The 27,694-nt window shown below is 47.9% G+C and overlaps 1 protein-coding gene and 1 non-coding gene across 4 annotated transcripts in view; both read left to right on the top strand.

Moving 5' to 3' along the window:
• The window catches only part of PRKCE (protein kinase C epsilon), a 625,949-nt gene that overhangs the window by 578,195 nt on the left and 20,060 nt on the right, over positions 1-27,694 (top strand). For all 3 annotated transcript variants that reach the window (XM_049870334.1, XM_049870335.1, XM_049870336.1), the window contains exons 12-14: positions 5,617-5,755; positions 12,576-12,764; positions 18,427-18,573. In XM_049870334.1, coding sequence (XP_049726291.1) covers positions 5,617-5,755; positions 12,576-12,764; positions 18,427-18,573 — 475 coding nt within the window. The remainder of the gene's footprint in view (positions 1-5,616; positions 5,756-12,575; positions 12,765-18,426; positions 18,574-27,694) is intronic.
• On the top strand, positions 1,095-1,226 carry LOC126068211 (small nucleolar RNA SNORA13). Its single transcript, XR_007515579.1, has one exon. It is a non-coding gene; the product is annotated as a small nucleolar RNA SNORA13 (small nucleolar RNA).

Genomic DNA, 27,694 nt, shown 5'->3' with positions numbered 1-27,694 from the left:
TTACATGTGAAGTAGAACCAAGAAGATACACCACTTCCTGTGGAGCTAACTCTGATTCATGGCGAACCCCATGTGTGTCAGAATAGAGCTGTGCTCCACTGGGTTTTCAGTGGTTGATTTTTCAGAAGTAGATCACCAAGCCTTTTCTCCGAGGTGCCTCTGGGTGGACTCAAACCTCCAATGTTTCAGTTAGCAGCTGAAAATATTAACAATTTCTACCGCCTAGGGATTCCAGACTCATAGCAAGCCTATAGGACAGAGTTGAGCTGCCCCATAGGGTTTCCAAGGAGTGGCTGGTGGTTTCAGACTGCTGACCTTTTGGTTAGCAGCCGAGGTCTTAACCACTGTGTTAGGGATCCCGGAGGATACACAAGGAATGAAGCAAAAGCAATTGCATGTAGGGAGAAAAACAGGGTGTCTGGGAGACAGGTACAGGAGCGAGACTTTTTATGGCATGCCTTTTCATACTTTTGGGTTTCTTGGACACATGAATGTATTACCTATTTTAAAAAATTTTTAATATAACTATCAATAGATAGATTGAGTAAGTAAAGGCTAGTCGCGTTGACTTATATACAGGAATAGGTATTTTGCTGGATTTTTTTTTTCCTTCTTTTAAAAAAAAATTACCCCACTCCTTAAAAATGTTCCCATCCTCAAAAGTGCCTGGCCTTGTATTTCGGGACTGAATATATAGGGACTAATATTTCTCAACAGAAGGCCCTCTTGGCAATGCTGTCAGTCAACAAGTGTGATGAATACCTACTATGTCCTCAGCCATGCTTCGGACACCATGGGAACTTAAAAGAAGGAGTAAATTTTTACCTTTTTCACTTAATACATATTGGAGTTCCTTCTGTCTTAGCACACAAAGAGCCTCCTGTTTCTTTTTTAAGGATGCATAATACTCTACCATATTTATTGAGGGACATTTAGGCTGCTTCCAATATTTTCTTAGGGGAAAAGACCGCCGACCATGCCCTCCAAGCCCTGCCGTGGAGCAGGGGAGACTGGAAACAATTACTCCTTACCCCTTCCCTGGGGAGGCCTGGCCATCACTGCTGAAAAAGCAACACTGAAAGCCAACAAGTGTAGACCTGTGGGTTGCCCATTCGCTTGCACAAACCAGTGAAAGTGGTGTCAAAAGGCATCAATTAAATTCTTTGCAGCCATTTCCGGCCCTTGAACTTGATATCTTTGATGTAGGAACTGCATGAGTTACAGTTCACCATAGTTACCTTACAGTCGTTTGTTTACACGGCTGAATTTCAGTCTACCAAAATTAAATGTCTGACTTCTCTTAACCAGTTTTAACTAATTTTTGTTAAAAAAAAGGATAATAGAAGCCAACAGGTGGAAGGATCCTGGGGCAGGAATAGGAAGTGGAAAGCCAGGGCCCTGGATGACAGTGCTAGAAGGAAGGGAGGGAAGGCAAGGGAACAGCATTGCAGAGTTCTCAGCCAGCTAGGGAGCACGCAGAGTGTCCGTGGTACCACCCTTCTCTTTCAGCAGCCTCCATCAGATACACACACAAGCGTACACACACACACGCACACGCACAGTCTCCCTCTCCCAGTTTCTTCTTCTTCCCCTCTGTCTCTCTCTGTCTTTGCTCCAGCATACATGGCCCTGGGCTCCCCTGGGCCCTCCCATTCACTGAAACCCATTCATGAACTGTTTCACACAGAGGGGCCTAGGACCAGCCAAGTTTGGTGCCAGGGATATGAGTATTTTTCTTTTTAGTAAGTCTAAAGACCTCCAGAAGAACAAAGTTCTAGTAATGGCCTTTCTCCACCACCCATCTATCAGTCTGTTGTACTATGTTTGTTGCATGTTACCATGATGCTGGAAGCTATCCCACCGGTATTTCAAATGCCACCAGGATCATCCATGATGGACAGGCTTCAGTGGAGCTTTCAGACTAAGACAGTCTGGGAAGAAGGGCCTGGTGATCTACTTCTGAAAAGCAGCCAATGAAAAGTCTAAGTCACAGCAGAACATTATCGATACAGCGCTGGAAGAAGAGCCCCTAGGTTGGCTGCAACAATGGACTCTAGTCTACCAACGATAGTGAATATGGCGCCGGACCGCAACGTTTATTTTCTGAGTCGGAGCTGACAACAAAAACTGACCTTTCTGGACCCCAGGGATCTTTCAAGCTGTCCAGTCTTCCCTGTCACGAAGGGAAGGAACATCAGTCACCAACTGGTGGTGTTGTGAGTTGGTTTCATGAGGAGAGTTAGAGTTTTAAACACAGACAGCAGAGGGGTACCTGAGGAAGCAACAGATGATGGTCCATCGGCTGCCTGTATGCTACCTGCAGTGTGGGGTGGCTTCTGCCCACAGGAAGGGAAAAGAGGGCAGGAGGCAAAGGGTTGGTGTGCACCTGGGGCCAGTGCCAGGACAGGTATAGAGGCAGGGGGTGGGGGGAATAAGACATCCCACCTTTTCTGACCCCATCCTGGAAAGAGTAGGAGCCCTGAGCCGAGGGAAAGGCTGCACCGATGTGCCCAGAAACGCCAAGACTTGTAGTTTTCAGACAGGGGCAAGGTTCAGGCTGGCCTCGGAATCTTCTGAATCTACTCCATTCACAAAAATTAGAAGATTTTTGCAAAAGATAAGTAAAACAATTCTTCCCATGACATAACAAGGGCTTTAAAAAGGCATGGTTTGAGGGGCGATATTTGGGGTCTTTGTAAAGTTGGGGTTGGTGGCTGTCATTGAAAGACGTCACCCAACATTAAGCCAGGAAGGCAGAGACAATGTGGCATACAGAGGCAAGAACACCAGCTTTCAGAGCAAGAGACCTGAGTTCTGGTCCTGGTTCCACCAACTCCCTTTGTTGCCTTAAAGAAATGACTTACCTCCTTCAGGCCTTCATTTCCTTATTTCTGCACTGGTCACATGAGAGCCTGCTCTTCTGAACTAACAGCGTCCTTCAGAACATGAATGTGCGTTGTAAACTGTGGGGTTGCAAATATTATTGCCAGTTATTGTGCACGCTGTCTGGGCCATGGAAAGGCAAGTCCAAATGCTAGAGCGTGAAGGGGAGCATGACTCAGCAGGGCCCACACGGTCAGCTTCCCACTGACCAGAGCGTTTGTAAGTAGGCAGACAGGCCACCCAGTTCCCCCTAAGTCAGTTTCCGCATGAAGAAAGTGGGCATAACAATATTAAAGACCTCCCACTTTTATATACATGCTGTCTCATTAACCCTTAAAAGAAGCCTAGTGGCCATCTTAGATACAAGTATTAGCCTCTTTCCATCCAGAGCAAAGGAAAGTGAAGAAGATCAAAGACTCAAGGATACAATTAGTCCAAAGGACTAACGGACCACAGAAACCATAGCCTTCATTAGCCTGAGACCAGAAGAACTAAATGGTGCCCGGCTACCACTGCCAACTACTCTGACCAGGATCACAATAGAAGGTCCCTGTTAGAGTGGGGAAAAAAAGGTAGAACAAAACTCAAATTCATAAAAAAGACCAGATTTTCAGGTCTGGGAGAGACTGGAGGAACCCCCGAGACTTAGACACCGTTCTAACTTGGAACTGAAACCACTCCCGGAGATCACATTTCTGCCAAATAATAGGCCTACAAAATAAACAACACCTGTGAGGAATGTGCTTCTTAAAACTATCAACTATATGAAACCAAAAAGATAACACCTACCCAAAAACAAAGATGAGAAGGCAGGAAGGGGCAGGAAAACCAGATGAATGGAAATGGGCAACTTGGGGTAACGGGGAGACGGCTGACACATTGCAGGGATTGCAACTAATGTCACAGAACAACTTGTGTATAAACTAGTGAATGCGAATCTATTTTGCTCTGTAAAGCTTCACCTAAAGCACACACACAAAAAAAAAAAAACAAGCTATGAGCAGGAATGTATCATGATCCTGGTTTGACAGATTCGGTAACTGAGACCAGCACCGTGACTTCACCAGGGCCACAACAAGTTATTGACACCCAGCCTCCTGTGTCATCTCCTGGCTGTCCCACCCTAGCCAGAGCTGAGCCTTGACCACACACAGTGGCCAGAGCTGGGAATCAGGGAGCCCTGGTCCCAGGGCCCTGGGCTTGGTTGGGTGCACTGTTCTTTTTCTCAAGAAGTCCCAGCTGTAAGCAGAAGCGAGGTCACAGGTGCAAGGCGGTCAGGTCCTAAAGTGCTTCCTGCCCCACCTTTGCACTTGGGCCTGGAGTCCTAATGGTAGCTGGATTTCAAGTCCAGACGCCAGCAGGCTTGTGAGAAAGGCTCATTCTTCTGAGCGCAGGGGAATGAGGCCTTCTTTGCAAGGCCCTCCAGCCTGGAGTGGCTGCTGAGGGAGAAGCAGGCCCAGACAGGGGACCTCCAGCCACACAGTCTGGGTCCTTCTGCAGGGCCAGATCTGGGGTGTCCAGACTCGGTTGGTAGGGGAATTCTTATCCAGAACCCCAGATTTTACACAAGATCTTATGCAGACCCCCAAACTGCAAAACAGGCCACAGCGGAGCTGTATTGGTTGAGGCCAGGGAGTCCCACAACCCTCGGGTACTACACAGAGCTATCAGGGCTCTGCAGGTCCAGGTTATTGTAACCAAAGTATCTTCCTTCCTGCCACAAGACCTTTTCTGCACCCAGCCTGCTGGCCCCTTGTAGACTTAGGTTCCAAACTAATTGTGCTCAGGCAAGCAGGGCTCCCACTTCCCTCAGCATGAATTCCTAACACCTCACTTTGGCATTCTGGTAGCTCTGGTGGCGTAGTGGTTAAGTGCTTGGCTGCTAACCAAAAAGTTAACAGTTTGAATCTACCAGCTGTTCCTTGGAAACCCCGTGGGGCAGTTCTACCCTGTCCTATAGGGTCACTATTGAGTCAGAATCGACTCAGCAGCAACAGGCTTGGTTTTGGGGTTTCACCTTAGCATTTTGGGCTCTTTATTGTTTCAGCACCTCTCTTGCCTCCTTGTTCAGTGGGATCTGATTCACTGGTCTCTTTTGCATCTACTGTCTTGCCTTCCACCCTCTTACTTTTTAGCCTATCTAATCTTCACCCTCTCGCCAAGCTTCCCTTGAGAGTCAATGTTTCCTGGGAGCCCACACTGCTTGCACCAGACATCAGTGGTCTCCCTTACTGAAATGCAACAGCTCTCATCCTTGGTGTCCAACAAACTAGCGCCTGACCCTTATGTGGCTTTATCTGATTCATTGATGTTAAATGTGTCAGTCTTGTCCCCTCAGATGATCGCCACTCTTAACTCATGAAAGTAGGGAGAGGATAGGTTGCTTCCTTCTCTCACATCAGGGTCTAATTAATATGAATTCCAGTACATTAATGTATAGAAAAGCAAGGTCTCAATAAATAGCTACTGACTTTATTAAACAACAGCAGTCTGGATAGATTCCTGGGATTACTGAAGCTCCTCCCTCATGCTGGGGAGAATGGAGCCATTCTTGGGGGTTGGCCAGCATGGGAGAAATCTCCTGGACTTAGGTTGGTTGCTGGAGGTTTAGAGTCTCCTCAAGGACTTCCTTCTCTGGAGCAGATTGCCTGGAACGTGCATATTTCTCCAACTCAAGGAAAACGTATTGGGGTGAGTGGGGCATTAACCATACGCTTCTGGCCTGTCTTGCAGGGATTTGAAACTGGACAACATCCTACTAGATGCGGAAGGTCACTGCAAGCTGGCTGACTTTGGGATGTGCAAGGAAGGGATTCTGAACGGTGTGACAACCACCACGTTCTGTGGGACTCCTGACTACATAGCCCCCGAGGTAAGACCTGGAGCGAAGGGCCACCTCCTACTGGTGCCAGGGCTGATGTATGGGTCCATCTACCTGTATTGGAGTGTCTAGTGGTGCTTGCAGAAGGCTCTGGAAAACCAGGGTGGATTCTGGGGAGGAGAGAGAAGAGGAAAGGCAAGAGGGCTGCTGATTTCTCCATAAGGAAGTGGTAGTGGTGGTGATGGGTGAACTGGGAGTAACAAGCCAAATCTGGCCAGGTCGTCACTGAACATTGCTCTCCTGTACTAGTCCAGAACCAACAATGAAACTGGGACCAAGAGACATTTGTTGACTTGTATTGTTTTCGCTTCTCAATAAGCAGAATAAACGAGTGCCACTGTAAAGGCAGAACTTAGTTTTATCAACTGTAATTTGCCTACAATAAGACCTCGGATGATCTGCCATTTTGAATGTCATGGCAATTCCACACAGTGGGCATAAAGGATGGGGTAGGAATAGGAGAGTGACTGTGTCTCATCATAAACAAAGACCAGAGATGTTCATTGTGAATCTTGCCAGTGGGTTACCTTTCATCAAAGTTGTGTGGACCTTTTGCTCATTATAAATTGTTTGTTTGCCTTGGGCTTCTCCAGGCCAATCTTGCCCAAACTGAGCAATACCTAATATGATATGATTCAGATTTAAGGCATGGTCTATGATAGATACCTAGTAAAAATGGTCTTGAGGGTTCTGACACGTAGTAAACTGGAACAGAAGTAACAATCTCTGTTAGATATTGCCCATGGTGGATGGGTGTTAGCACAATCACATTTAATTTTCTTTCATTGGGCATTGTTCGAGCACCTGCTAGACACAAAGCAATGTGGTAGGTAAAGACTTGACTAAGACACCGGTTCCAGGAACTTTTAAAGGAACTTTTGGTTTAGAGGGAGTGACAGATGAACAAACAACTAATTAAGCAGGATAACTAAGTGTACAAAACAAGATGGTACTCCCAGGGATCAGGGAAGACTTCTTGGAGTGCCTGGTGGGTGAACTGAGTTGTAAATAAGCAGGATTTCCATTGGTGAGAGAAGTGGAGAAGACATTTTTGAAACAACACAGGGAGGATTGGAGTGGGTATGGGAGGGGGAAGGAGGTCCAGAATCCCTGGGCTCTGAATCCTTTGTGGGCAGGGCCTGTGCTTCTAATCTGGGCACTGCCAAGGTCCAGCACAGGAGTCAGGCTCTTCATAATAACTTGCTGAATGAATGAATGAATGAGAACTCTGTGGGACTCCAACATGAGCAAAGACCAAGAAGAGAAGAATTTGGGACCCTTTTCAGGGAAGGTAAATAGTGTAGTTAGAATATAGGGGTTTGTTGTACTGTGGTGGCTTGCGTGTTGCTATGATACTGGAAGCTCTGCTGCTGGGTATTTCAACTACTGAGTCACCCATGGTGGAAAGGTTTCAGTGGAGCTTCCAGACTAAGACAGACTGGAAAAAAGGCCTGGTGATCTGCTTCCTAAAATTAGTCAATGAAAACCCTATGGATCATGGCAGAATATTGTCTGATACAGTGTTGGAAGATGAGACTTCTAGTTTGGAAGGTACTATACAATATCTACAACAATGAATTCCAACATACCAAGATTATGGGAATGGCACAGGACAGGGCAATGTTTCCTTCTGTGGTACATGCGTCACCAGGAATCAGAGCTGACTCAGTGGCAAAAACTGTGCTCAAAGAATGAATGAGATTAGGATCAAGGAGAGCCTCCCCCAAAGAATGACACCTTCATCCTGTGGGAACTGTGGACCCACTAAGGGTGTCTCAGTGGAAGAGAGACATAGTCGGACCTGCCCCAGGAATAAGACAGGCAACAGCAACGCACTGTGGCAGGGAAGGCAGAGAATTAGGGGAGGAAGGCTAGTTGAGTCGGTTCACAGAGCAGATGAGGCATGGGAAGGTGCTAGGAGGATGGTAGCAGTGGACATCCTGAGTAATAGGCAACTTCCCTTTAGAAACTTTATCTTCAAAGAAGTCTGTAGTGACTTGAATCCATCTCTACTAGTGTATTCCTTTAGCAAGAGTGCTGGGAATTCAAGGAAAACAAAATGAAAGCTAGGCCTCTCCATTGGGACCTGTTTTGCTCACTATCCCCCTCATTCATTTTTATTACCAGAACTCTCGGCTCTGGCCCCTACGTGAGCTGTCACGAGGTTGACAGTCCAGTGTAGTTGTTAAAGACCCAGCCCAAGGCAAACATTCGCTTTATGACGAACAAAACCCCACCCATACAACTTTGATGAATGGCAACCCACTGGTGAGACTCATGATGAACAACTGTGATTTCTGTTTACGCCTAGATGCAGTCGCTCTCCCGTTGCCACCTTATCCTCCATGTCCACTGCGTGGAATGACCACTACACTTGAAATGGCAAACCATTTCTGGTCATACTGTAGGCAAATCACAGCTGACAAAGGTGTTGTTACCTTTGTCAAGGGCCACTGGGAAGATCAAATGAAATTCTGCACCTAACGCACTGAACACAGCACCGGGCCTACATCAAGTGCTGGGTAACTGTGGCTCTCGTCATCCCCATCATAGATGTTAGGCTGTGCAGTGGGGAGAAGCACAGTCCTGAGAGTTGAGATAAGGTCACACTTGGCCCCAGATGTCTCCATGGGACCTTGATCAAGTCATGGAACATTTTTGAGCTTCTTTTGAATAGGAATAATAACTTCTTGCCCTATCCACACATCAAGCTGTTTTGAGAATCTAATGAGATTATAGCATGGAAATGCTTCAGAAAGCATAACCTTCTTTTCAAATACAAGGGGTGGTAAGGCAACGATTAACCCTGAAACCAGAGACAACTTCTGAGGCATTAACTCTGCCCCAGTGCTTCTCTTCCCACCGTATGCCCTCTGGCCAGCCCCCATAGCACCCCTCTCCTTCCTCCACACCCATACCCTGTTCCCAGGATGTGACCTGGCCCTGTGTCATCAGGCCCAATGTCTGCTGCTTCTCTCTTAGCCTGGCTCTGACCCTCTCGAGGTGTTGGCTGCCACAGCAGGTGCCCTCCCATGGTGTGCAAAGCCTTGCCCTTCTCAGCTGCTCCATCACTGGAGAGGTGATTAGGAAGCAGATAATTAGGGCCAAGCCTAAAAGGAAGTTGACAAAAGATGCCACCCAAAACCAGAAGGCTTAGGAGGGAGACTGGGGGAAGGTGGGCAGGGCCGCTCTGCGGTTTCCATAGCGCTATCCAGCACACACAAGGCCACCTGGAGGCCACTCTACTCCCACTGCATGGAGACACAGAACCCAGGATGTCCCACCTGCCCAAGATGGAGGGTGGCCACCTTAGTGCCCAGCACCTCCTGAGCCCAAGAGGGAAGGGAACATGCTCAGTGAGACATATGTGCACATGCCAGCCAGTCACAAAAGGTTAGCTGCCTCCTGAATGTTTGCAATTGGGTTTGGCTCACTGGTAGGTTCAGAAGAATGCTATAGCCCCTACCCTCTGGTGGTTTATAGATAGTCTGAGGAGTCAGGTGAACATGAAAAGACAACTAAAAACATGGTAGTATGTGGAAAGCACCCACAAATCTTAGGAACAGGCAAGGTCCTAAGATTTCAGAGGATAGGAGTAAAAGTACCATGGCTGATGAAATCTATGAAACTTTCTGGAAGAGATGGGTCATAACCAGGACCTTGAAGGATGGAAACTAATGGTAACCATGCTCATACAGGTTGGAGCGCTAGATCTTTCAAGTTTGAAGGAGGAACTGGCTTTAACTTTGGAATAGAGAAGAATTACTGATGTCTTGGGATAATGCAGCCTATAGCCCTGACCTTTCAGACATTATGTGCTCACCACTGGGCTGAGAACATTGGTACTAACCAAACAGATTGTTATTGTTAGCTATTGTCAAGTCCATTCCGACACATAGCTACCCCATGAACAATAGAGCAAACTGCTGCAAACCCGTGCCATTCTCACAATTGTTGTTATGTTTGAGCCCATTGTTGCTGTTACCGTGTCAATCCATTTCGTTGAGGGCCTTCCTGTTTTTTGCTGACCTGCTACTTTACTAAGCATGATGTCCTTCTCCAGGGACTGGTCCCTCCTGATAACATGTCCAAAGTAAGTGAGCCGAATTCTTCCCATCCCTGCTTCTAAGGAGCATTGTGGCTGTACTTCTTCCAAGACAGATGTGTTCATTCCTCTAGAAGCCCATGGTATATTCAATATTCTTCACCAACATCCGTAATTCAAAGGTATCAATACTTCTTCAGTCTTCCTTATTCATTGACCAGCTTCCGCATGCATATGAGGCGATTGAAAATACCATGGATTGGGTCAGGCACACCTTAGTCCTCAGGGTGACATCTTTGCTTTTTAACACTTTAAAGAGGTCTTTTGCTGTATTTTCTCACATTCCTTTTCATTCCGAATTTAGAAGATTCCCAAAACATGTATTGTTTTCACTGTTTTCAAGATGCTTCTACCGAAGTCTTTTTATTTACCCCAAGCAATTTTTAATCTCTAGAAAGATGTTTTGAGTAAACAACAGAAAGACCAGATCCTCAAGGCCAACGTCCTCTTCTCTGACCGTATTGAAATTTGAGAACTGAACTGGATCCTTCTCTTGGCCCTGAGAAGTTATCCTGACTGAGGTGTTCTATGGGAGCTAGAATGGTCAGACGTAGCCTTTTTCCTTTTTTGTGGGGGGGGGGGTGGTCCTTGGAGTGTACCCACTTTTAGGACATGCCCTGCAGCCTTGCTTCTCCATTACACTCTCACTTTATGGAACTCTTTATAGGTGTACGGAGCTGGGAGCAACCTAGAGAGGTCATCTCAGATACCCCCCTGTTTCTGGGCAGGACCATGCCTAAACCCGCTCTGACCGATAAGAAGAGATCATGGGATGGGAACTTCATTATACCTTTCTTAGCCATGGAGACAGCTCAGCATTTATTTCTCTTCTGAGCCAAACATACATCATTGGCCTGCTGCATATTGTATATACATGGACACTAGACCTAACAGAAGAAAGCTTAGATTTAATACCACCTTCCAATAATATGGAGCTTTGCATTTTGCAGTATTTTTTAAAACCTTCCACCCTGATGAATCTTGTGAGGTTAAATTGAGAATCAGAGTCCCATGTGATAAATGAGTAAGTCAATGACTAGCTTAAGCTCACTCAGAAAATTAAGCATCAGATGTGGGATGGAATGTAAATACCGTGGCTGATCTTCTACCTCCTTCTGCTCTAACCTATGACCAGTGCGTGCTCCAGAAAAGTTAGAATGGGGCAGTTCCTTCCTTTTCAGAAGATTCCGCAGCATCATGACTTTACATAGAATTCCTCTCATCCATTAAAACTATGATTCAGTTTGTAAAACTTCTGTCCATTCTGCAGGAAGCTCATGGCATACATTATCAGTACCATGATGTCATACATGTATTTAAGTAAATTCAACTCTATGTATTCAACCAGAGGGAGAAAAGAGAGAGAGAGAAAAAGAGCATGGATAAGAGAAGTGACCATTGTCAAAGACAAAATGCGCAGAACAATTAAGGAGATGGTTTTATGCAGGACTATTGCAGTAGGGAGAATGTTCATTAATGAGGAACGTCTCAAAGGAAGGAAGGGGGTCAGGGCTTTGTAGAGGAGGTAAACAGGGAGCTGTAGCAGAGTCATGATGAACAATGGGGATGGGTCTTCTCTCTGAGACATTGAGGAAGAGTAGACGTGGGTCGTATCCCACGGGCAAGAGCATAGTGGTCTCTTGTGGTGAGAACAGAAAAGGAAGGGGGTGGTTCGTAACCAACATTTTTTTCCAGGAGCGAGGGCTTAAGTAAAGTTCACTATGGTCATTGTTTAAATAAGGCTGCAATTCTGCCCTTCTTTCCACTCAGCAAGCATGCCCCGGCCTGAACGGGAGACGGAAGAGCAGAACCTGCTTCACCCTCCTTCACTTTCAGCCTGCTTGTGTCTCCCTTCTGTGTCTTGCTTCCCTGACTCTGATTTTAGTGTTAAAAAAAAAAAAAAAATGCATTGTTTAACTTGGCCCTAAATGCAAGTCAGGAACTTCATCTGATGCTTATATAAAGAAACGGCTATTTCTTCCCACTGTAGGACAGGTGGTTGACTTACTGGAGTTGACTCCAATGTAGTGCCTCCTCAAGTTAATTTTCACTGGGTTTGCTGATATAGAACCTGTTCTATAACAGCAACTTGGAGGGGCAGAGAATTGGGCCGTTGCAGCTCCTTCCATGGGTACTTGGCTTAGGCATTGCTGGTGTTGGGGTCTATGGTGGAGTCTACGGTGGGGGTTCTATGGTGGTGTCTTTGATGGGGGTCTATAGTGGGATCTTTATCAGGGTCTGTGGTGGAGGGTCTATGGTGGGGTCTGTGGAGCCCTTGTGGTAAAGTAGTTAAGAGCTCAGGCTGCTAACCAAAAAGTCGGTGGTTCGAATCTACCAGTTGATCCTTGAAAACCCTATGGGGCAGTTCTACTCTGTCCTATAGGGTCACTGTGAGTTGGAATTGTCTCGACGGTACACAACAACAGCATGGTGGTGTCTATGTGGTGTCTTTTGTGGATATTTGGTGGGGTCTATGTGGGGTCTTTGGTGGGGTCTTTTTGGGGTCTGTGGTAGAGGTTCTATGGTGGAGGGTCTGTGGTGGGATCTTTGGTGGGTTCTCTGGTGGGGTCTATAGTGGGGCCTTTTTGGGGTCTGTGGTGGAGGATCTATGGTAGAGCCTATGGTGGAGTCTTTGGTGGGCCCTCACACACACTGCTGGCCTTTCCCAAGGCTTTGCCTCCTCTGACTGTGCTGTTTCCTGAACAGATCCTACAGGAGTTGGAGTATGGCCCTTCGGTGGACTGGTGGGCCCTGGGGGTACTGATGTATGAGATGATGGCTGGGCAGCCCCCGTTTGAGGCTGACAATGAGGACGACCTCTTTGAGTCCATCCTTCATGATGACGTGCTGTACCCGGTCTGGCTCAGCAAGGAGGCTGTCAGCATCTTGAAAGCGGTGAGTCCCCTAGCCCTCCAGTATGTGTGTCTCTTTCTTGATCTACTGTCCCTCCCTCTTCCCTCTCTCTCCTTCCACACTCATCCTTTCTCCTTTCTCTCTCCAGTGCTCTTTTTCCCTGTTCTCACTGTTGTGCTCTCCTGACTGCTGAATGTGAGGAGTCAAGGGCAGTCACCCTGGGCATCCAGATGTAGTTCAGAAGGCTGCTTCCAAGAGAATGGGGCCTGGGATCAACTGCTCTTCTTGTGGGAGAGGGATGGCATGTTTGTGGTTCCTGGAACAGGGCACGTGTAGGTCTATGTCTTCCTGTGTCTAGAAGAAGCAGAACCCACCCAAATGGCGTTGTCATCACCCTGCCACTGATGCTCTGGGGCTAGGCCTCTTTCCTTGTCACCCAGTGGCCTGTCTTTACTCTAGCACCGGTGATGGGAGGGGAGGGCTCTGTGTCCACAATAGCATCGCTGTGGCTGAACAGCTGATCAGAAAGGAGGTGTCCACTCAAAATACAAGCAGCCATGCTTTACTCAGACATTTGATAGACACTGCCCTTACTAATAATCCTCCACATGTGAAAATGCTTAATCTTTCCAAACACAGCTGTTTCTACAATGTGCTGGCACCAACTGTGTCAAGTAAATGATGTTATCTCTCCCCTTTTGAAAGATGTGGAAGGCAAGGGACAAAGAAGGAAATAGACTAGTTTGTCCAAGGCCTCCCCACTAGGTTGAGGCGGGACCAGGTGACAACCAGGAACCTTGACTTCCAGTCCTGGCTTCTTTCACCCACCAGAATTCCCTAGGCTTCAGTAGTTTGCATGCCACATTCACAAAATTTGTCATTTTCAAGTACCCTTTGCATCATTATTTACTTTTCTTATTTTTGAATCGACTTTCAATACTTACCTAATAATATGTACTTTACAAGGAACTTTTTGTCACTATTGAAGCTAGAAAATCTGTATCACTTGCCATAACTAATTAACATCACCCATCATATGAAGATGTTTTAATGACCTAAACTCCTTTTGTAGATACCTGGTGGCACACATACCACATTTTAGAAAATGCCACATGAGAACATCTTACTCTTTTCTGTGGTTCTTTTTTTTTTCTCCTTCCTTTCATCTGTCCATTACCTCATTCCCTCTTTTTCTTTCTCATCTACTTCTCTTTCTCTCTCTCTCCCTTTCTCTTTCTCCCTTTCATTAGTTCTGTGAACTACTATTTATCGTTTCCGATGGACCCGTGTTGTGCTAGATGCTAAGTAAGTATTGGTAAATATAACAGCTGTGGTCCCTTAACGTGTGGAGCGATAATCCGGTGAGAGAAGGCCAATAAATAAATAATACATCCATACATAGTGCAGTGAAGGAAGCAAATAGACTGTGTTTATTCACTCATTCATTTATTCAACAAATATTTACTGAGCATCTAGTATGTGCCAGGTACTAAGCCAGGTATTGGCAATGTAGTACACAAAGTCCAAGCTTTTGTGATGCCTACAGCCTAGTGAATAAATGAATAGACAAAAAAAACTGTATATTGTACTAAGTGATAATGAGTGCTAAAAAGAAACATGAGGTGGGATAACGGGACAAAGAGTGACAGGGCGGTGGATGGGGGGAAGTTGTTTTTGTTAACTGCCATCAAGTCAGATCCAACTCATAGCAACCTTGTGTATATTGGAACGAAATGTTGTCCGGGTCTGCACTATCTTCATGGTGGTTGGTATGTACGAGTCCATTGTTGCAGAATTGTGTCAGTCCCTCTCATTGAGGATTCCCCTTGTTTTTGCTGACCCTTTCCTCTACTAAACATAATGTCTTCTTCTAGAGATTGGTCTTTCCTGATGATATGTCCAAAGTAACCACTATCCTTGCTTCTAAGGAGCATTCTGGTTGTATTTCTTCTAAGACAGATTTATTCGTTCTTTTGGCAGTCCATGGTCTATTCAGTATTCTTTACCAACATCACAGTTCAAAAGTATCAATTCATCTTCTGTCTTCATTTGTCATTATCCAACTTTCTCATACATGTGAAGTGATTGAAAAGACCATGGCTCAAATCAGGTGCACTTTAGTCATCAAAGTGACATCTTTGCTTTCTAAAATTTTATGGAGGCCTTTTGTAGCAGATTTGGCCAATGCAGTAGGTCTTTTGATTTCTTGACTGCTGCTTCCATGAGTGTTGATTGTTGATCCAAGCAAAACGAAATCATTGACAACTTCCGTTTCTTCTCTATTCACCATAATGTTGTTTATCAATTCAGTTGCAAGGATTTTCGTTTTCTTCACATTCAGCTGTAAGCCATACTGAAGGCTGTAGTCTTTGACCTTCATCAGTAAGTGCTTCCAGTTGTCTCATTTTCAGCCAACAAGGTTGTATCATCTTCGTATCACAGGTTATTAATGAGTCTTCCTCCAAAACTGATCCCGCATTCTCCTTCATCTAGTCCGGCTTCCTGTATTATTTTTTCTGCATACGGATAGAATAAGGTGAAAGAATATGACCCTGTCACACACCTTTTCTAATTTGGAACCACACAATATCCCCTTGTTCTGTTTGAACAACTGCCTCTTGATCCTCTTATGGGTTCCGCTGTGAATAATTTATTCTGGAATTCTCATTCTTCGCAATGTTATTCATAATTGGTTATGATCCACAGAGTTGAATGCCTTTGCATAGTCAATAAAACACAGATAAGCTTCCTTCTGGTCTTCTCTGCTTTCAACCAAGACCCATCCGACAAGGGCAACGATACGTCTCACTCCACACCCTCCCCATGCAGGGGAGGGAGAGGAGTGTGATTGTTTCAAGGAAGCCCTCTCCAATAAGGTGACATTGAAGCAGAAACCTGACTGAGGGGAGGTTTCAGTCATGTGAATTCCAAGAAGATGGGTTCGATTCTGGCTGACAGCTAGATAGCCCAGAGGGTCAGATAGGACTTGTGTTCATTTGTTCTATCTCTTCTTACACTTCGGAGCTGCATTGTGGGGGCATCTCTGAAAAGACAGCAGAGGACCCTCACTGATAATTGAATTGGGCTGGGGATGGGGGCCTTTGCCTCCTTTATTTCCTGAGCCCCATCTTTTCCCAAGTCAGGTGTTCGAACTGCCTAGTTGAACAGCTGAGGAAAAACCTGTTGAGGCAGTCAGAACAATGGCAATGGCAGAGCCGCTCACTTGTTCCTGGCCCTGAACACCTTCCTGCGAGTCCCCCTGTCAGCATGCCAGCTGAGCCGTTTTGTGTTTGGACGATGACGTAGATCACTGATTGTTAAATACAGGCCAGTTTGCTCCCACCGCAAGAGACATTTGGCAATTTCTGGAGACATTTTTGGTTGTTACAACTCTGGGGGGGGTGTGGCAGGGAGGGAGCTGTTACTGGCATCTAGTGATCAGAGCCCTGGATGCTGTTCTATATCCTATAACGCACAGGGCAACTCCCCACGACAAAGAATTATCCTGTCTAAAATGTCAGTAGCACCGAGGCTGAGACCCTCTGACCTGCAGAGATTCAAAAATTTAGAGGATGGGGTTGGGGGGGATGAAGGCACCCTGTGAGAAGAGCATCTGGCTGGGGTGGGGGCGGCTTCCTGAGATATTAAAACCTGTCTGTGTATATCCTAGCTCTGGTAATTCCCACCCCCACCCCCCGCCAGAAGAGGGAGGGCAGGAAGAGCTGAGGAAGTAAGGAGGAGTCTTCCACTCCCTGGGCTTTGGAACACTTCACTTCCTCACATTGTCATGCAGTTGATGCTAGGGCCAGGCTGGGTTTTCCAGGGCTCTGGCCCCTGAGCTGGTCTCTCAGGCTGCTGCCTATGTGTAGGTGATGCAGAACCCTAGAGGGGGCCATTTGCATCCCAGAGTTGTGCAATGCACAACCTGTGCAACAGTAAATGGCAGTCCTGATGCCTTCCTCCCTCAGCACTGTGCCTGGAAACCCAGCCTTCAGCACGCTACTCAGTCATTAAAATTTACTGAGTTCCCAAAAGGAGCTGGGCACCAAGGAGGCTGGGATGATAGGACTGCTTCCTGTGTCACAGAGCTCACCATCCACTTAGGGAAAGAGATGTTAAGACAAGTTATAATTTAAATAAACAAGGAACCTGGGCTCCCAGGTATCAGTAGGGGAGAAACCTGGAGATGCTTTTTACAGAAGGAGCATTTTAACTGGTTCTTGGAGGATAGGCAGGAACTGGAGAGTGGCATTCCAGCCAGAGACAATAAAGGATGCGAAAGTCCAGTGAGGTAGATTGGGGTTAGACTAAGAAGTTCCCATGTGCCATGTTAGGAGTGTGAACTCTATCCTGTGGGCAAGAAGAAGCCATCTGAGGTGTTTGAGCAGGGTTGACCGACGCCAACTTGTAGAGTGGAAAGATGGAGTACGTTGGTACTGCTTCTGGCTCGTGTTTACCCACCACCCTTGCTCTCTCATCTGTGGCTCTCACCCCTGTAATGGCATTTAGCTCGTGTCTATGTGCTCAGTTTCACGGGCACCAGGCAAGAGACAAAAAATTCTCCCTTGCTGATGAAGTCTGAAATTCCACCATTATGGATTTATTCCTTTGGATTAGATTTTCTCCTGTCAAGTTCCTTTGATAAAATGCAGACACTCAGTTTTTACCCCATGACATAGAACATGTCGTCTCTAATACACACACACACACACACACACACACACACACACACACCCCTTTATTTTGAGTGGCTGTCAGAAATATTTCTACCTATGGCACTTCTTTTTTTTCAAGATTATATGGAAATGTATCTGCTCAATTAAATTAATGTTTACCATCAGGATTGACTCGTTTAATTTAGAACAGTAAGTTTGCTTGGGTGGGCAGGGCCACGAGACACCACTCAAAAAATATAAAGCACATCAGTGTGATTTTTTAAATATAAGCACTGAAAAACAATCAACTTTTCTTTTTGTTTTGCTTTGTTTTTACCCTTTGACCTACATGTACATTTTGTGCCAGAGATTGCAAATACAGGTCCAGGAATAAAGGTAGGGTAGGGGGTGCATTTGGTAATTCACTCCACATGAACACCTGATCCTCTTCCCTTGCCACAAAAAGGGCTTTCGACCCATCAGTGTGAATGAGTTTATCAAACCCTAGTGTCCTTCTCTCTCAAGAAGATTTGAGAAACTGAAGGTTTTCGGGGAGTTAGTAAGAGCTTGAGTTCCCGATCCCACATTTGTACTTTCCTAGCTGTGTGACCCTGGGCAAGTCAATTAACTCTCTGTGCCTCAAGTACCTCACTCATAGAATAGGGATAATAATAGGACCTACCCCATAGGGTTATGTGAGGATGAAATAAGTTAATATATATAAAGTGCTTAGAACGGTGATTAAATCATTTGACCCCATTGCTGTTGAGTGGATTCTGACTTTATAGGACAAAGTAGAACTGCCTCATATAGTTGCCAGTGAGTGACTGGTGGATTCCAACTGCCAACCTTTTGGCTAGCAGCAGTAGCTCTTAAGTAAGTCCAAGATGAGAGGTAAAGGAGACCCTCAGGGCAAAACCTCTGGAAGTACGGAGAGCAGACTTGGAAGGTGATACTGAAGGTGCTGCCTTGGCTGACTTAGCATCTGTCCCTCCCAGCCTGTGCCTGCCAGGCTCTGGCACTAATTCCATCTCTCCCCATGCCTGCAGTTTATGACCAAGAACCCACACAAGCGCCTGGGCTGTGTGGCAGCACAGAATGGGGAGGACGCCATCAAGCAGCACCCTTTCTTCAAGGAGATCGACTGGGTGCTTCTGGAGCAGAAGAAGATCAAGCCGCCCTTCAAGCCTCGAATCGTAAGTTGGGCTGGGAGTGGCAGGATCCGGAGCAGACACTAGGTGGGGCCAGGAACCTGCACGGTGGGCAGTGGGTGCCCAGACGCAGAGGGAGGGAGGGAAGGCATCCCCAAAAAGGATGGTTGGGGGACACGCTTCAGAGCCAAAATGACAGGGGCAGGAGGTAGCCGAGACTCTCCCCAAGAGGGTGTCTCTCAGGCCCTAAGTGTTTACTGCCAGAAAGATGTCACCTCTGGCTGTAACCAAGATGGTAATATATACGGAACACAGCAGGGCACTTTATTTTAATGGAGGTTTGTTTATTTCCTCAAAAATGACAAAGGATCCTAACTTTCCGTGTATGGTAGTGACATAAGGTTTCTTTATCTATAAATGGGTTTAAGTTTTTTAAGTGAGTCCATTGAAAGAAACATATTAACAAAATAATAGTCCTAGCCATTACATGGCAATGACACAGAACGTGAAGTCTGGACATTTGAGAAAGACTGTCCTGGTGGGAGCCAATGGAGAGGCCTAATCTGTGAGGCCAATTCTTTAGAAAATCACAGACCTTTCCCATCTCAGAGCTTCCCTCACTGCCCTGCCCCACTCCCCCCTGCCTTCTCTCCAGCCTTAGCACGTGTTTCCATCCAGATTCTCAGGCCTGCTGGGTGGGGCCAGTCAGAGGGTACTTGGAGCTCAGAGGCAGGAGAGGAACAGAACTAGGAGCTGGGCCCGACTGGGACAGCAGAGACCACGTCCTGACAGTGCCTTCCACTGGAAGGGGATTGGGAGAGTGCGTGTCAGAAAAGGAGGGACGGAGAATATTTTAATTCTGTTGGTTTTTAGCGCAGTGAGATGCTCGTTCAGACTGAGAATTTGGGTGGTGAGTTGGCTGGCTGGCTGGCTGGCTGACTGGCTAGGTGGCTGTAAGATCAGAGGTTATTGGGCAGGGGCCCCAGAGTGGTGAGGCTCGGATCCCAGGGAAGGAGGACCCTCTGTCACCCCGCATTCTGTCAGATGAGCCCTCCCTTCTCTCCCTCCAAGTATGGAAAATACCCTCCTATGCTTTGTGAAGGATCAGAGAAGAATCCCATTGTGTCCAGGCAGGTTTCAGGTGAGCCTTACTGATAGCACTGAGTTCCTGAGCACGAACGGTGTGTGGGTAACTCTTGTGGACAGCACAGCAGGCCTCAGCCACACCAGAGCACAGGACCTTGGCCATCCCTGTCAGCAGTCCTCGTTTGCTTCCTCCTGTGGTTTTCTGGTTTCTGTTAGGTAGCACACAGGCGGGATTTAAGTTCCCTTCCTTTCTTTGTTGACATCATGTCCACTCCTGCCTGTCACCTCCACAGCTCTTGGGCCCACTGTGCTGAGCTGGGCTGTAGATGTGGTAGACCAGAGGGAGGGTTTGGAGTACGAACTCCTGGGCCTCACTCACATGCCAGCCTGCCCAATGGCTGGGGTCTGGGCATCTCTGCAAGTGGCCTAAGGGCAAAGTTAACTGTGCCTCTGACAAAATGGAAGGAGACCAGAGGGCTGGCAGAGAAGAAGGAAAAATGAAAAGCTCCAGTCTGAGAGTTAGATTTTAATTTAGATTTAATCTAAGGTAGTAAGCCCAAAGGAAAATGGGACATAGAGCCAAGTAAAGAATCCAGACCCAGCAAACAGGAACCCTGGACAAGATCAGGGGCTGGTCAGACTTCAGTATAGCTCTACAAAATGACTTAAACTTAAATCTGGACTCTAGGTCAACAAAGAGACTTACAGTTAGGCTCAGGGAGCACTGGGCCCAGCTGGGCTGAACCGGGCTGGAGGAACAGCTGCCCTCCTACTCAGTGGGTGTGGAGGGGACTGGGTAAGCCCTGGGGAACCATCAGCAGGGTGTGAAGGGTGGAGAGGGCCTAGTATCTGCCAGAGGGAGCCAAGGAGAAGGCCTTTATTGAGAGACTACATAGAAGGGAGAAGTTAGGGAAGATCTTTGATCACAGAAGGCACAATGGAAGGTTTAAACTATGCTTTAATGGGGATAGTCTCTGGCTTGGGTTTGACGGATGACGTAACATTGATTGCCAGAGGCCTTTCACAGGAGTTTTATTCACAGCCAGGGAGGAGATTGCTCTGAGATTTATGGATCCCTGGCAATGGGATGGAGAAGCTCCAGTCTCTACAAGCCCTTCTCCATACTCTAGGGGTACCAGGAATTCCTCACTGGGACCTCCAACCTGTAACTTGAGACTTTGAGCTAAACCAGAGTGCAGACTTTCTGGGGGGAGTCGCACTTTGAGCTGTACCTGGCTTTCCTGTAGAGTGAGGGAAGGGGTAAGAAGAACAGGTGTGAGGTTACTGTGGGTTCTCGGGAAGCGGGGAGGAACCTAGACGAACAGGGAAGGGAAAGGGAGTCAAGAACCAAGGGGGAGGCTTCACACTAATGTGCAGGCTCCACCTTGGCTCAGACAAGCAGGGATCCCCTGTAAAGAGTTATCTGGCCAGGAGTGAAGGTGTTCCTGGGGTCAGGGGTATGAGTGGGGCTCCAGACATTACAGTAAGGGTGCATCCCCGGCAGAGGAGAAGGATCTACTCTGGGCGACATACTCCAAGACAAGCGAAAGACACTGTGAGAAGGGAAAGAGTCAGACCATGTTGGGGCAGAGGGACAGCATCTCCGCCTGGAGCCAGTGTTTCTCTTCCCTTGAGCTCTTGAGAGCTCCCAGTGAGGACCAGAGGGCAGGACACTGCTTCCTTTGCTGGGGCTCAAGTAGGCTTCCAATGGTCTCACCACCCACTGGGGGGATGGCAAAGAGAAAGGGGAGGTGCCTTCCAGGAGCTCCCACAAATTTCAAAACTTAGTCTTAGTTGGACTTCCTAAAACCTGACTTCATCCTCTCTGAGCATATCCTGCTCTGCTCCCATGGACCTCCAGAGTCATCCTTGAAGTTGCTGGGGGCCAAGGGTCAGGGCGTTTATTAGGCTGGTTTGAATTGGCTTGGAGGAGGACATTAGAACATCTGGAGGAAAGAAGAAGAAAACTGAAAACTTAAGTTGTACAAGAGGTGTTTCTGGTCACATTTTGAGCCAAGTAATATCAACCCTTGGAGGATTCTTAGCTACGGGTCTTTAAAGACCTGTATTTAAACATCTGATCGCATTTGCGTCCTTGAGGCTAGAGATTTCTCTCGGGAGAAATATCAAAATTAGGAGAAGAAAAGAACAGTCAAAGTCTGTTTACCAGGTTAGAAAGGTATCCCAAATCTATCCCTAAATTGGAGCTCTTCCCTAAAAACTGACTGTGGCACTACCCCCAGTCATCTGTAGGTTTGTTTGCAGCAAAAACAAATGTTGAGTTGAGTTAAAACCCACTGCCGTGATGATTGTACTGTATTTCCCATCTCTGAAGGCCTTGCAGAAACAATGAAAACTCGCACAAGGCATTTATTAGCCATTACCCATCTCTAACCAAGTCAGGGTTGGTGTGGGTGCCTGCCTGGCCCAGATACCAGCAAGGAGGTAGCTCTGTGTACAGTCAGCAGGGTCACCATTGCCCATAGGCAAAATAGATGCCCACCCACAAGAGGCAACTGCAGAAACACAGGAAAGCTGAGGTATGTCCTCACAGAAGCCCTCTGTGAAGAGCATTGGCTTAGAGCCTTACATTGGGAAGAAGTGGCCAGGACAGTGGATCACAGACAGCCAGGGACAGAGTGAGGCTCTCAGACCCTGGCACTGGGGGACAGATTCCGAGTCAAATGAAAGACACTGAGAGAAGGGAAGGGGACAATTTTGTGAGCAAACATCGCCCTGGTGGCCTCCAGAAGACACTGGACAGGTGTTGAAACAAGCAAGGAAACCAGTTGCACAAACTTCCCTAATCTCCCAAGGCCACAGAACCCCAGGGAGGGCTGGGGCAAGGGCCTGGAGGCTGTGTGAGAGTCCCAGTTTTCTGTGCCTGGGCTAGCTCCACCTGCTCCCTAGCCATGCCTCACTGACATCACACCAGAACGCCACCAATCCCAGAAACCTGCTGGACCACCATCGCCCCATTCCTCAGCTGTCCATACTGAATCTGAGCATGCTGGGAGATGTCCTACCTGTTTTATTCAGGAAGGAATTGGTTTTGTTGGCTGGTAGGTGCTGAAGGTCCTGTCACGGAATCCGGGACTAAGAAGACCCAAGACTGAGCTGCATGTTTTCCATGGCTCCTGATCACCCCACTCCCACTATGCAGACACAGCCCCTCTTCGGCAGAACCTGCCAGGCCCAGGAAGCCTACACTCTGCCCAAGCTGTCTCAGCTGGGGGCTGGCAGTCTCTAGGTCACCCCCACAAGGTCTGAGGATGTGTCAGGAGGATAGCTCCCAGGCCTGAACGTCCATACCCTCCACAGGAAGCTTTGCCCCTCTGAAGATATCACCAAGGAGATGGTTCAGATTTCATAGCTGGAATTTGGCCTCTGGTCCCGTTCCATCGCATACCTCAATGGGCTGCTGTCCCCTCCAGGCCTTTCTTTGCCTTCTTGAGATGTTTTCTAAGCTGAAGTTGCTGCTTCCTTGGCGCCTGAGCCTCCCTGTCTAACCCTCCCCTAACTCACCAGCTGCCATTAGTCCAATGGGGCTTCCAGCCTTCAGTTAGGCCCCTTTGCACCTACCCCACCCCAGTCCATTTCTCAGTGGCCTCTGCTTCAAGGCAGAGATTTTCCTCTCCTTTTCTCTTGTTTCCTCTCCCAGCTATCTTATGTGTATCCTCCTTCCTTCACGTCCACCCTCTGCCCTCCCACATGCTGGATGGATTTCACACAGACAATGTATCAACGCCAAACCAGACTCGGCCATCATACTCAAATCAGTTTTCTGGGGGTTGCTTATGTCAGAGCAAGGGCAATCCATGGGGCTTGTTTGGTGGCAGTTTCCCCAGAAGTACCTGGGGGAATAAAAAAGCCAGCAAACCCAGAGCCAAAACCTTTGAGAGTGGAGAGAATCTCCACACAGAATTCACTGGTCTGTCCCCTCAGTTCCAAGATGCTGGTATTGTCTAATCATTAGTAAAAGTAGCTCCTTTAGCTTTTGTGTCACTGGTGGGCCTTCCTTCTGTCAGGACCATAAAAGGTAGAGCAATGTGCTTCGTATGGTTGAAGGGCATCACCTGACCATGCAGATCTTGGGGGTGTTTTGCTCACTCCTGGCTTCCCTCCTATGTATCTCTCTCTTCCTCAAAAATAGCGTTAGGCTCTGAAGTTACAGTTGCCAGGGCTTCAGCACTGGAATGGGGGAAGCCAACACAGGAGGGTGTGATTGCCTCCCCAGAAGCCTAGCTCTCCTCAGTGAAAGCCAACGGCCAAGAGGGAAATACCGGCCAAGTAAACTTCTCTTTGTATACATGTTCTCTCTTTTCAAGTTTGCTTCAGTGTGAATGTCCCTCTTTAAGGTAAGGCCTCCAGAGTGGGGAGTCTCTCCAGGTAGGTGACCCCTCAGGCCTGACAACATGGAGGCCCCTTCCAACCTCATGATCCGTTTCCATCCAGCCATCCGCGGTGCATGGCGGGACCCCAAGGGCAGCCCCTCTGCATGCTCCTGCATGACTGGGCTGTGCTGACAGGAAACCTGGGAAGTGGGCTTGAGACCCTCGCACCTCACCAACTCAGCCGCCTGAGGAGGCGCCCCGCCCAGCAGGCAGCCCCTTTCCCTAAGCCAGCCCACCTGCCCAGAGGCCACTGGGAACTGGGACCATGAAGATAGAGGCCAGAGGACTCTTTAGATGCCGTCCTCCCCCCAGTCCTGGCTGAGTAGGTGTGCGAGCTAGCTGGTTCTGCGGCCACCAGTGAGGACAATTCCCCTGGACTTGTCCATGGTGTAGGAAGACATGGTGTAGGAAGACCCATAGCACTCACAAGGCTAGAAGGTTGCTCCGAGGAGCTGGGACTCTGGCTCAGGGTTGGAGGGCATGGGAACAGTCCAGGAGCCTGTTTTTGGTAGTTGGTCTAAGTGATGGTGTGCTGTGGTAGACAGGGTGCTGGCTTTGAAGTCAGAGAGACATTAAAAGCCAGAGACTCCTGTCCCAAAGGGGCTGAGGGGTCAGGAGTTCAGAGGAGGGAATGGACCCCATCTGGTCAGGAAACCAGCCGCAATCCAGGTGCAATCCAGCTCTGGGCTCATAACCCGATGTGCGTTTGGGAGAGAAGTTTTGAGCTTTGCCTGTCGAAGCTAGAGGACCAGAGGGCAAGAGATGGAATGAAGAATGCCTTCCTCCCCATACAGGCTGGGAGGCAGAACCTCCATGGGTCACGGGAGCCTGGGTTGGCTGTATCCACCCTGGGTCTTGTAGAAGCGCCTGTCCAGGTGGGGCTGTGTACTGGGCGAGCAGTGCCCTCCTGCCCATCTCTGAGGACAGGTCTAAAGGGTGGTCCAGCAGCCAGGGGCAGAGGGCAATGGTCAGAGGCTGGTTAACGTGCCCTCCATATAACCTGCATCGAAGTAAAAGCGGAAAGAGCCCCAAACCTTTCCCAGAGAGGCGCCCGGTTCTTCAGCCCTCAAGCCAGCATTTGCTCTTTGAAGGATGCAGGCACTAAGGGACATTTGCAAGTTGACAGGATTCCCCCCGCCCCCGCCCATGTCAGCCTCCGAGTCCAGGGCCCTGAATCCTCACAGGCACATCGGTCACCCAGGTCTCCATCTGGCAGGATTGGTTCCCTGTGTACTCTCCGTGGTTTGTGCTGAGGAGGGCGGTGGTAACAGAATTTTATCTGGGCTAAACTTAACCCTCAAACAGGGCCTTCATTCCAGAATTCTGCCATTTGGCAAATACACGTTAGTTTTGTGATGGTTCTGTAAGCTTCCGTATCAGCCTCGATCTCTTCAAACTGAGAAGGCCTGGCCCAGGTACCTGCAGCCCATCAACACTCTATGTTATTGGCAGGGTTTTCTCAGCAGCACAGAGCATTTCAGGTGTATTAACCCAGACAGATGTGGAGGAGGGTGGGGAATGGCAGGAAAGGTGAAATACAATACTTGCCTTAAGTAGGAAGATGGGATGATAAGCCCTCCAGAGTGAAGCTTCTCAATTGAGATGACTTAGAAAAATAAACCAGACCTTGACTTGGGTCTCAGCCAGACTCCTCCCTCCTCCCCACAGCAGCTGCCTGTCACCTAGTATTTGGCAGCAGTAGAATCTGGGGTCTCCCTGGGGAGGGATGGCAGACTCAGGCATAGGTACCCAGGTAGCTGGACTGGGGTGTTCCACCAAATCATTCAGAATACAGGGACTCCGAAGTCAGCACCCACACTATCACAGGCCGTGAGCTAAGGGGAAATCACCAAAAACAGCTGGCTGCCAGTCCCTTCTGTTACCACCCCTGAGCCCTAAACAAGCCGCCAAATCTCTCCTGCCTTCCAGTAAAATGAGGGACTTAAGCAATGCCTAAGCTTTCGCTCAGAGTCCCTGGATGGTGCAAACGGTTAAGATAATCGGGTGCTAATTGACAGATTAGAAGTTCATTTCCACCCAGAGGTGCCTCAGAAGAAAGGGTTGGTGATCTACATCCAAAAACTATCAGCCACTGAAAACCCTGTGAAGCACAGTTCTACTCGGACACACGTGGGGGTACCCTGGGTCAGAGTCAGCGGGTGGCAACTGGTTTTTTTTTGTTTGTTTTCCTGTTTTCTTCAAGCTCCAGCCACTGAAAGGAAGCTCCCTGAGGGCAGGGATTTATGTATTTTTTTAAACTCAATTTTATTGCAGTGAAATTTATGTAGAAAAAATGCATCCCTGTAAAGTGTGCGTTTTGATGAGTTTTAACAAATGCGGACACCTGTGGAGCCACCACCTCAAGGACAATACAGAGAGCATCCTCACCCTCCCCGAAAGCTCCCAGGTGCCCTGATCTGCTTTCTGTCACAAGAGATGAGATTCATCTTTTCTCGAGTTTCATATAAATGGAGTCATGCAATATGTACTCTCTCGAGTCCTGGCTTCTTTCACTCAGCTTCATGTTTTTAAGATTCGGAATTTATACCGTGAACTTTTCACTATGAGAAATTTCGAACAGGTACCAACATAGAATCATGTTACGAATCCCGCTGTATGCGATGTCAGCAGTTGGCAACCTCTGGCTCATCTGTTGAAGGAGGGATTGTTACCGGTTTTGTGCACGGCTATATGCTGAGCAATGAGAACAATTCCTGGCACATTGTAGGCTCTCAGTCTATATGTGTGGAATGAGAGGATTCTGTAGGTCCATGGTGTTTTCCCACAGAACGTTCCATTTCTAAATTCTCTTCTCACCTTTTATGGCCCAAGATCTATTCAAGTATTCTTCCGGGGATTCGGGGTGATAAGATTGTGCATTAGGAAGCCTGAAGTGGCTGTTGGGTGGCAGGAGAAGGCAGGTGACCTCATCTTGACTTGAGTGGCATCTGCTAGAAGGTTTATAGCTCCCGTTCCAAAGCCGGCAGGCAGAGGAATAATCCATCCTGGGCCAAGAGAGGTGATCCTTGTCTAGAACGTTTTCATGATGGGGGGAACTGGTGAGTGCAGCAACCAGAACCAGACTGGAAGGTTTCTTCCTTGGGCACCCAAAATATCTCTGGAATAGCTCACCCCAATAGCTCTCGCTGGTGACATTGCTTGGAAAAGTAAATGACAAATGAAAGAGGGCCCCCCGGTTAGAAGCAGAGCGAGGCCAGCCTTGCTGCTGCCACGTACCTGCTGCTTCCAGCTGGAGAGTGGCTCCTCCCACCTCCCCAGGACCAGCCGCTGCAGGTCCAGCCTCATCCACTGCCAAGCTGGGCTCAGGGAGCGCTGGGGCCCAGGCACGCCACAGCAGGCAGGGTCCAGGCCCCTCTGGGGGCTTTTTATTCCTGGATATCCATGCAGGGCTTTCTATATCACATTCATCCCAGGCAGCCCCTGGAGCTCCTTTACCCTACTTCAGGTCAACCCAGTAGTGGGTTGTAAAATCGAATAGAATAGAAATGAATAAAAAATAGCTTGCTGTATCTTTTCTGGGGGTGATGAGATGGGTGGTGTGCACTAGGTCATATCTAAAATGCATTTCTTACTGTGAATCATAATATAAACTTTTGAAGGGCTATGCCCCTCTTCACCCCTGATATCTAAGAAACAACCCCAGAAGGCTTAGCGGGGTGGTGGCC

Source organism: Elephas maximus, chromosome 26, assembly GCF_024166365.1.
Source record: "Elephas maximus indicus isolate mEleMax1 chromosome 26, mEleMax1 primary haplotype, whole genome shotgun sequence".
NCBI lineage: Eukaryota > Metazoa > Chordata > Mammalia > Proboscidea > Elephantidae > Elephas > Elephas maximus.
This window is presented reverse-complemented; position numbering and strand designations above follow the sequence as displayed.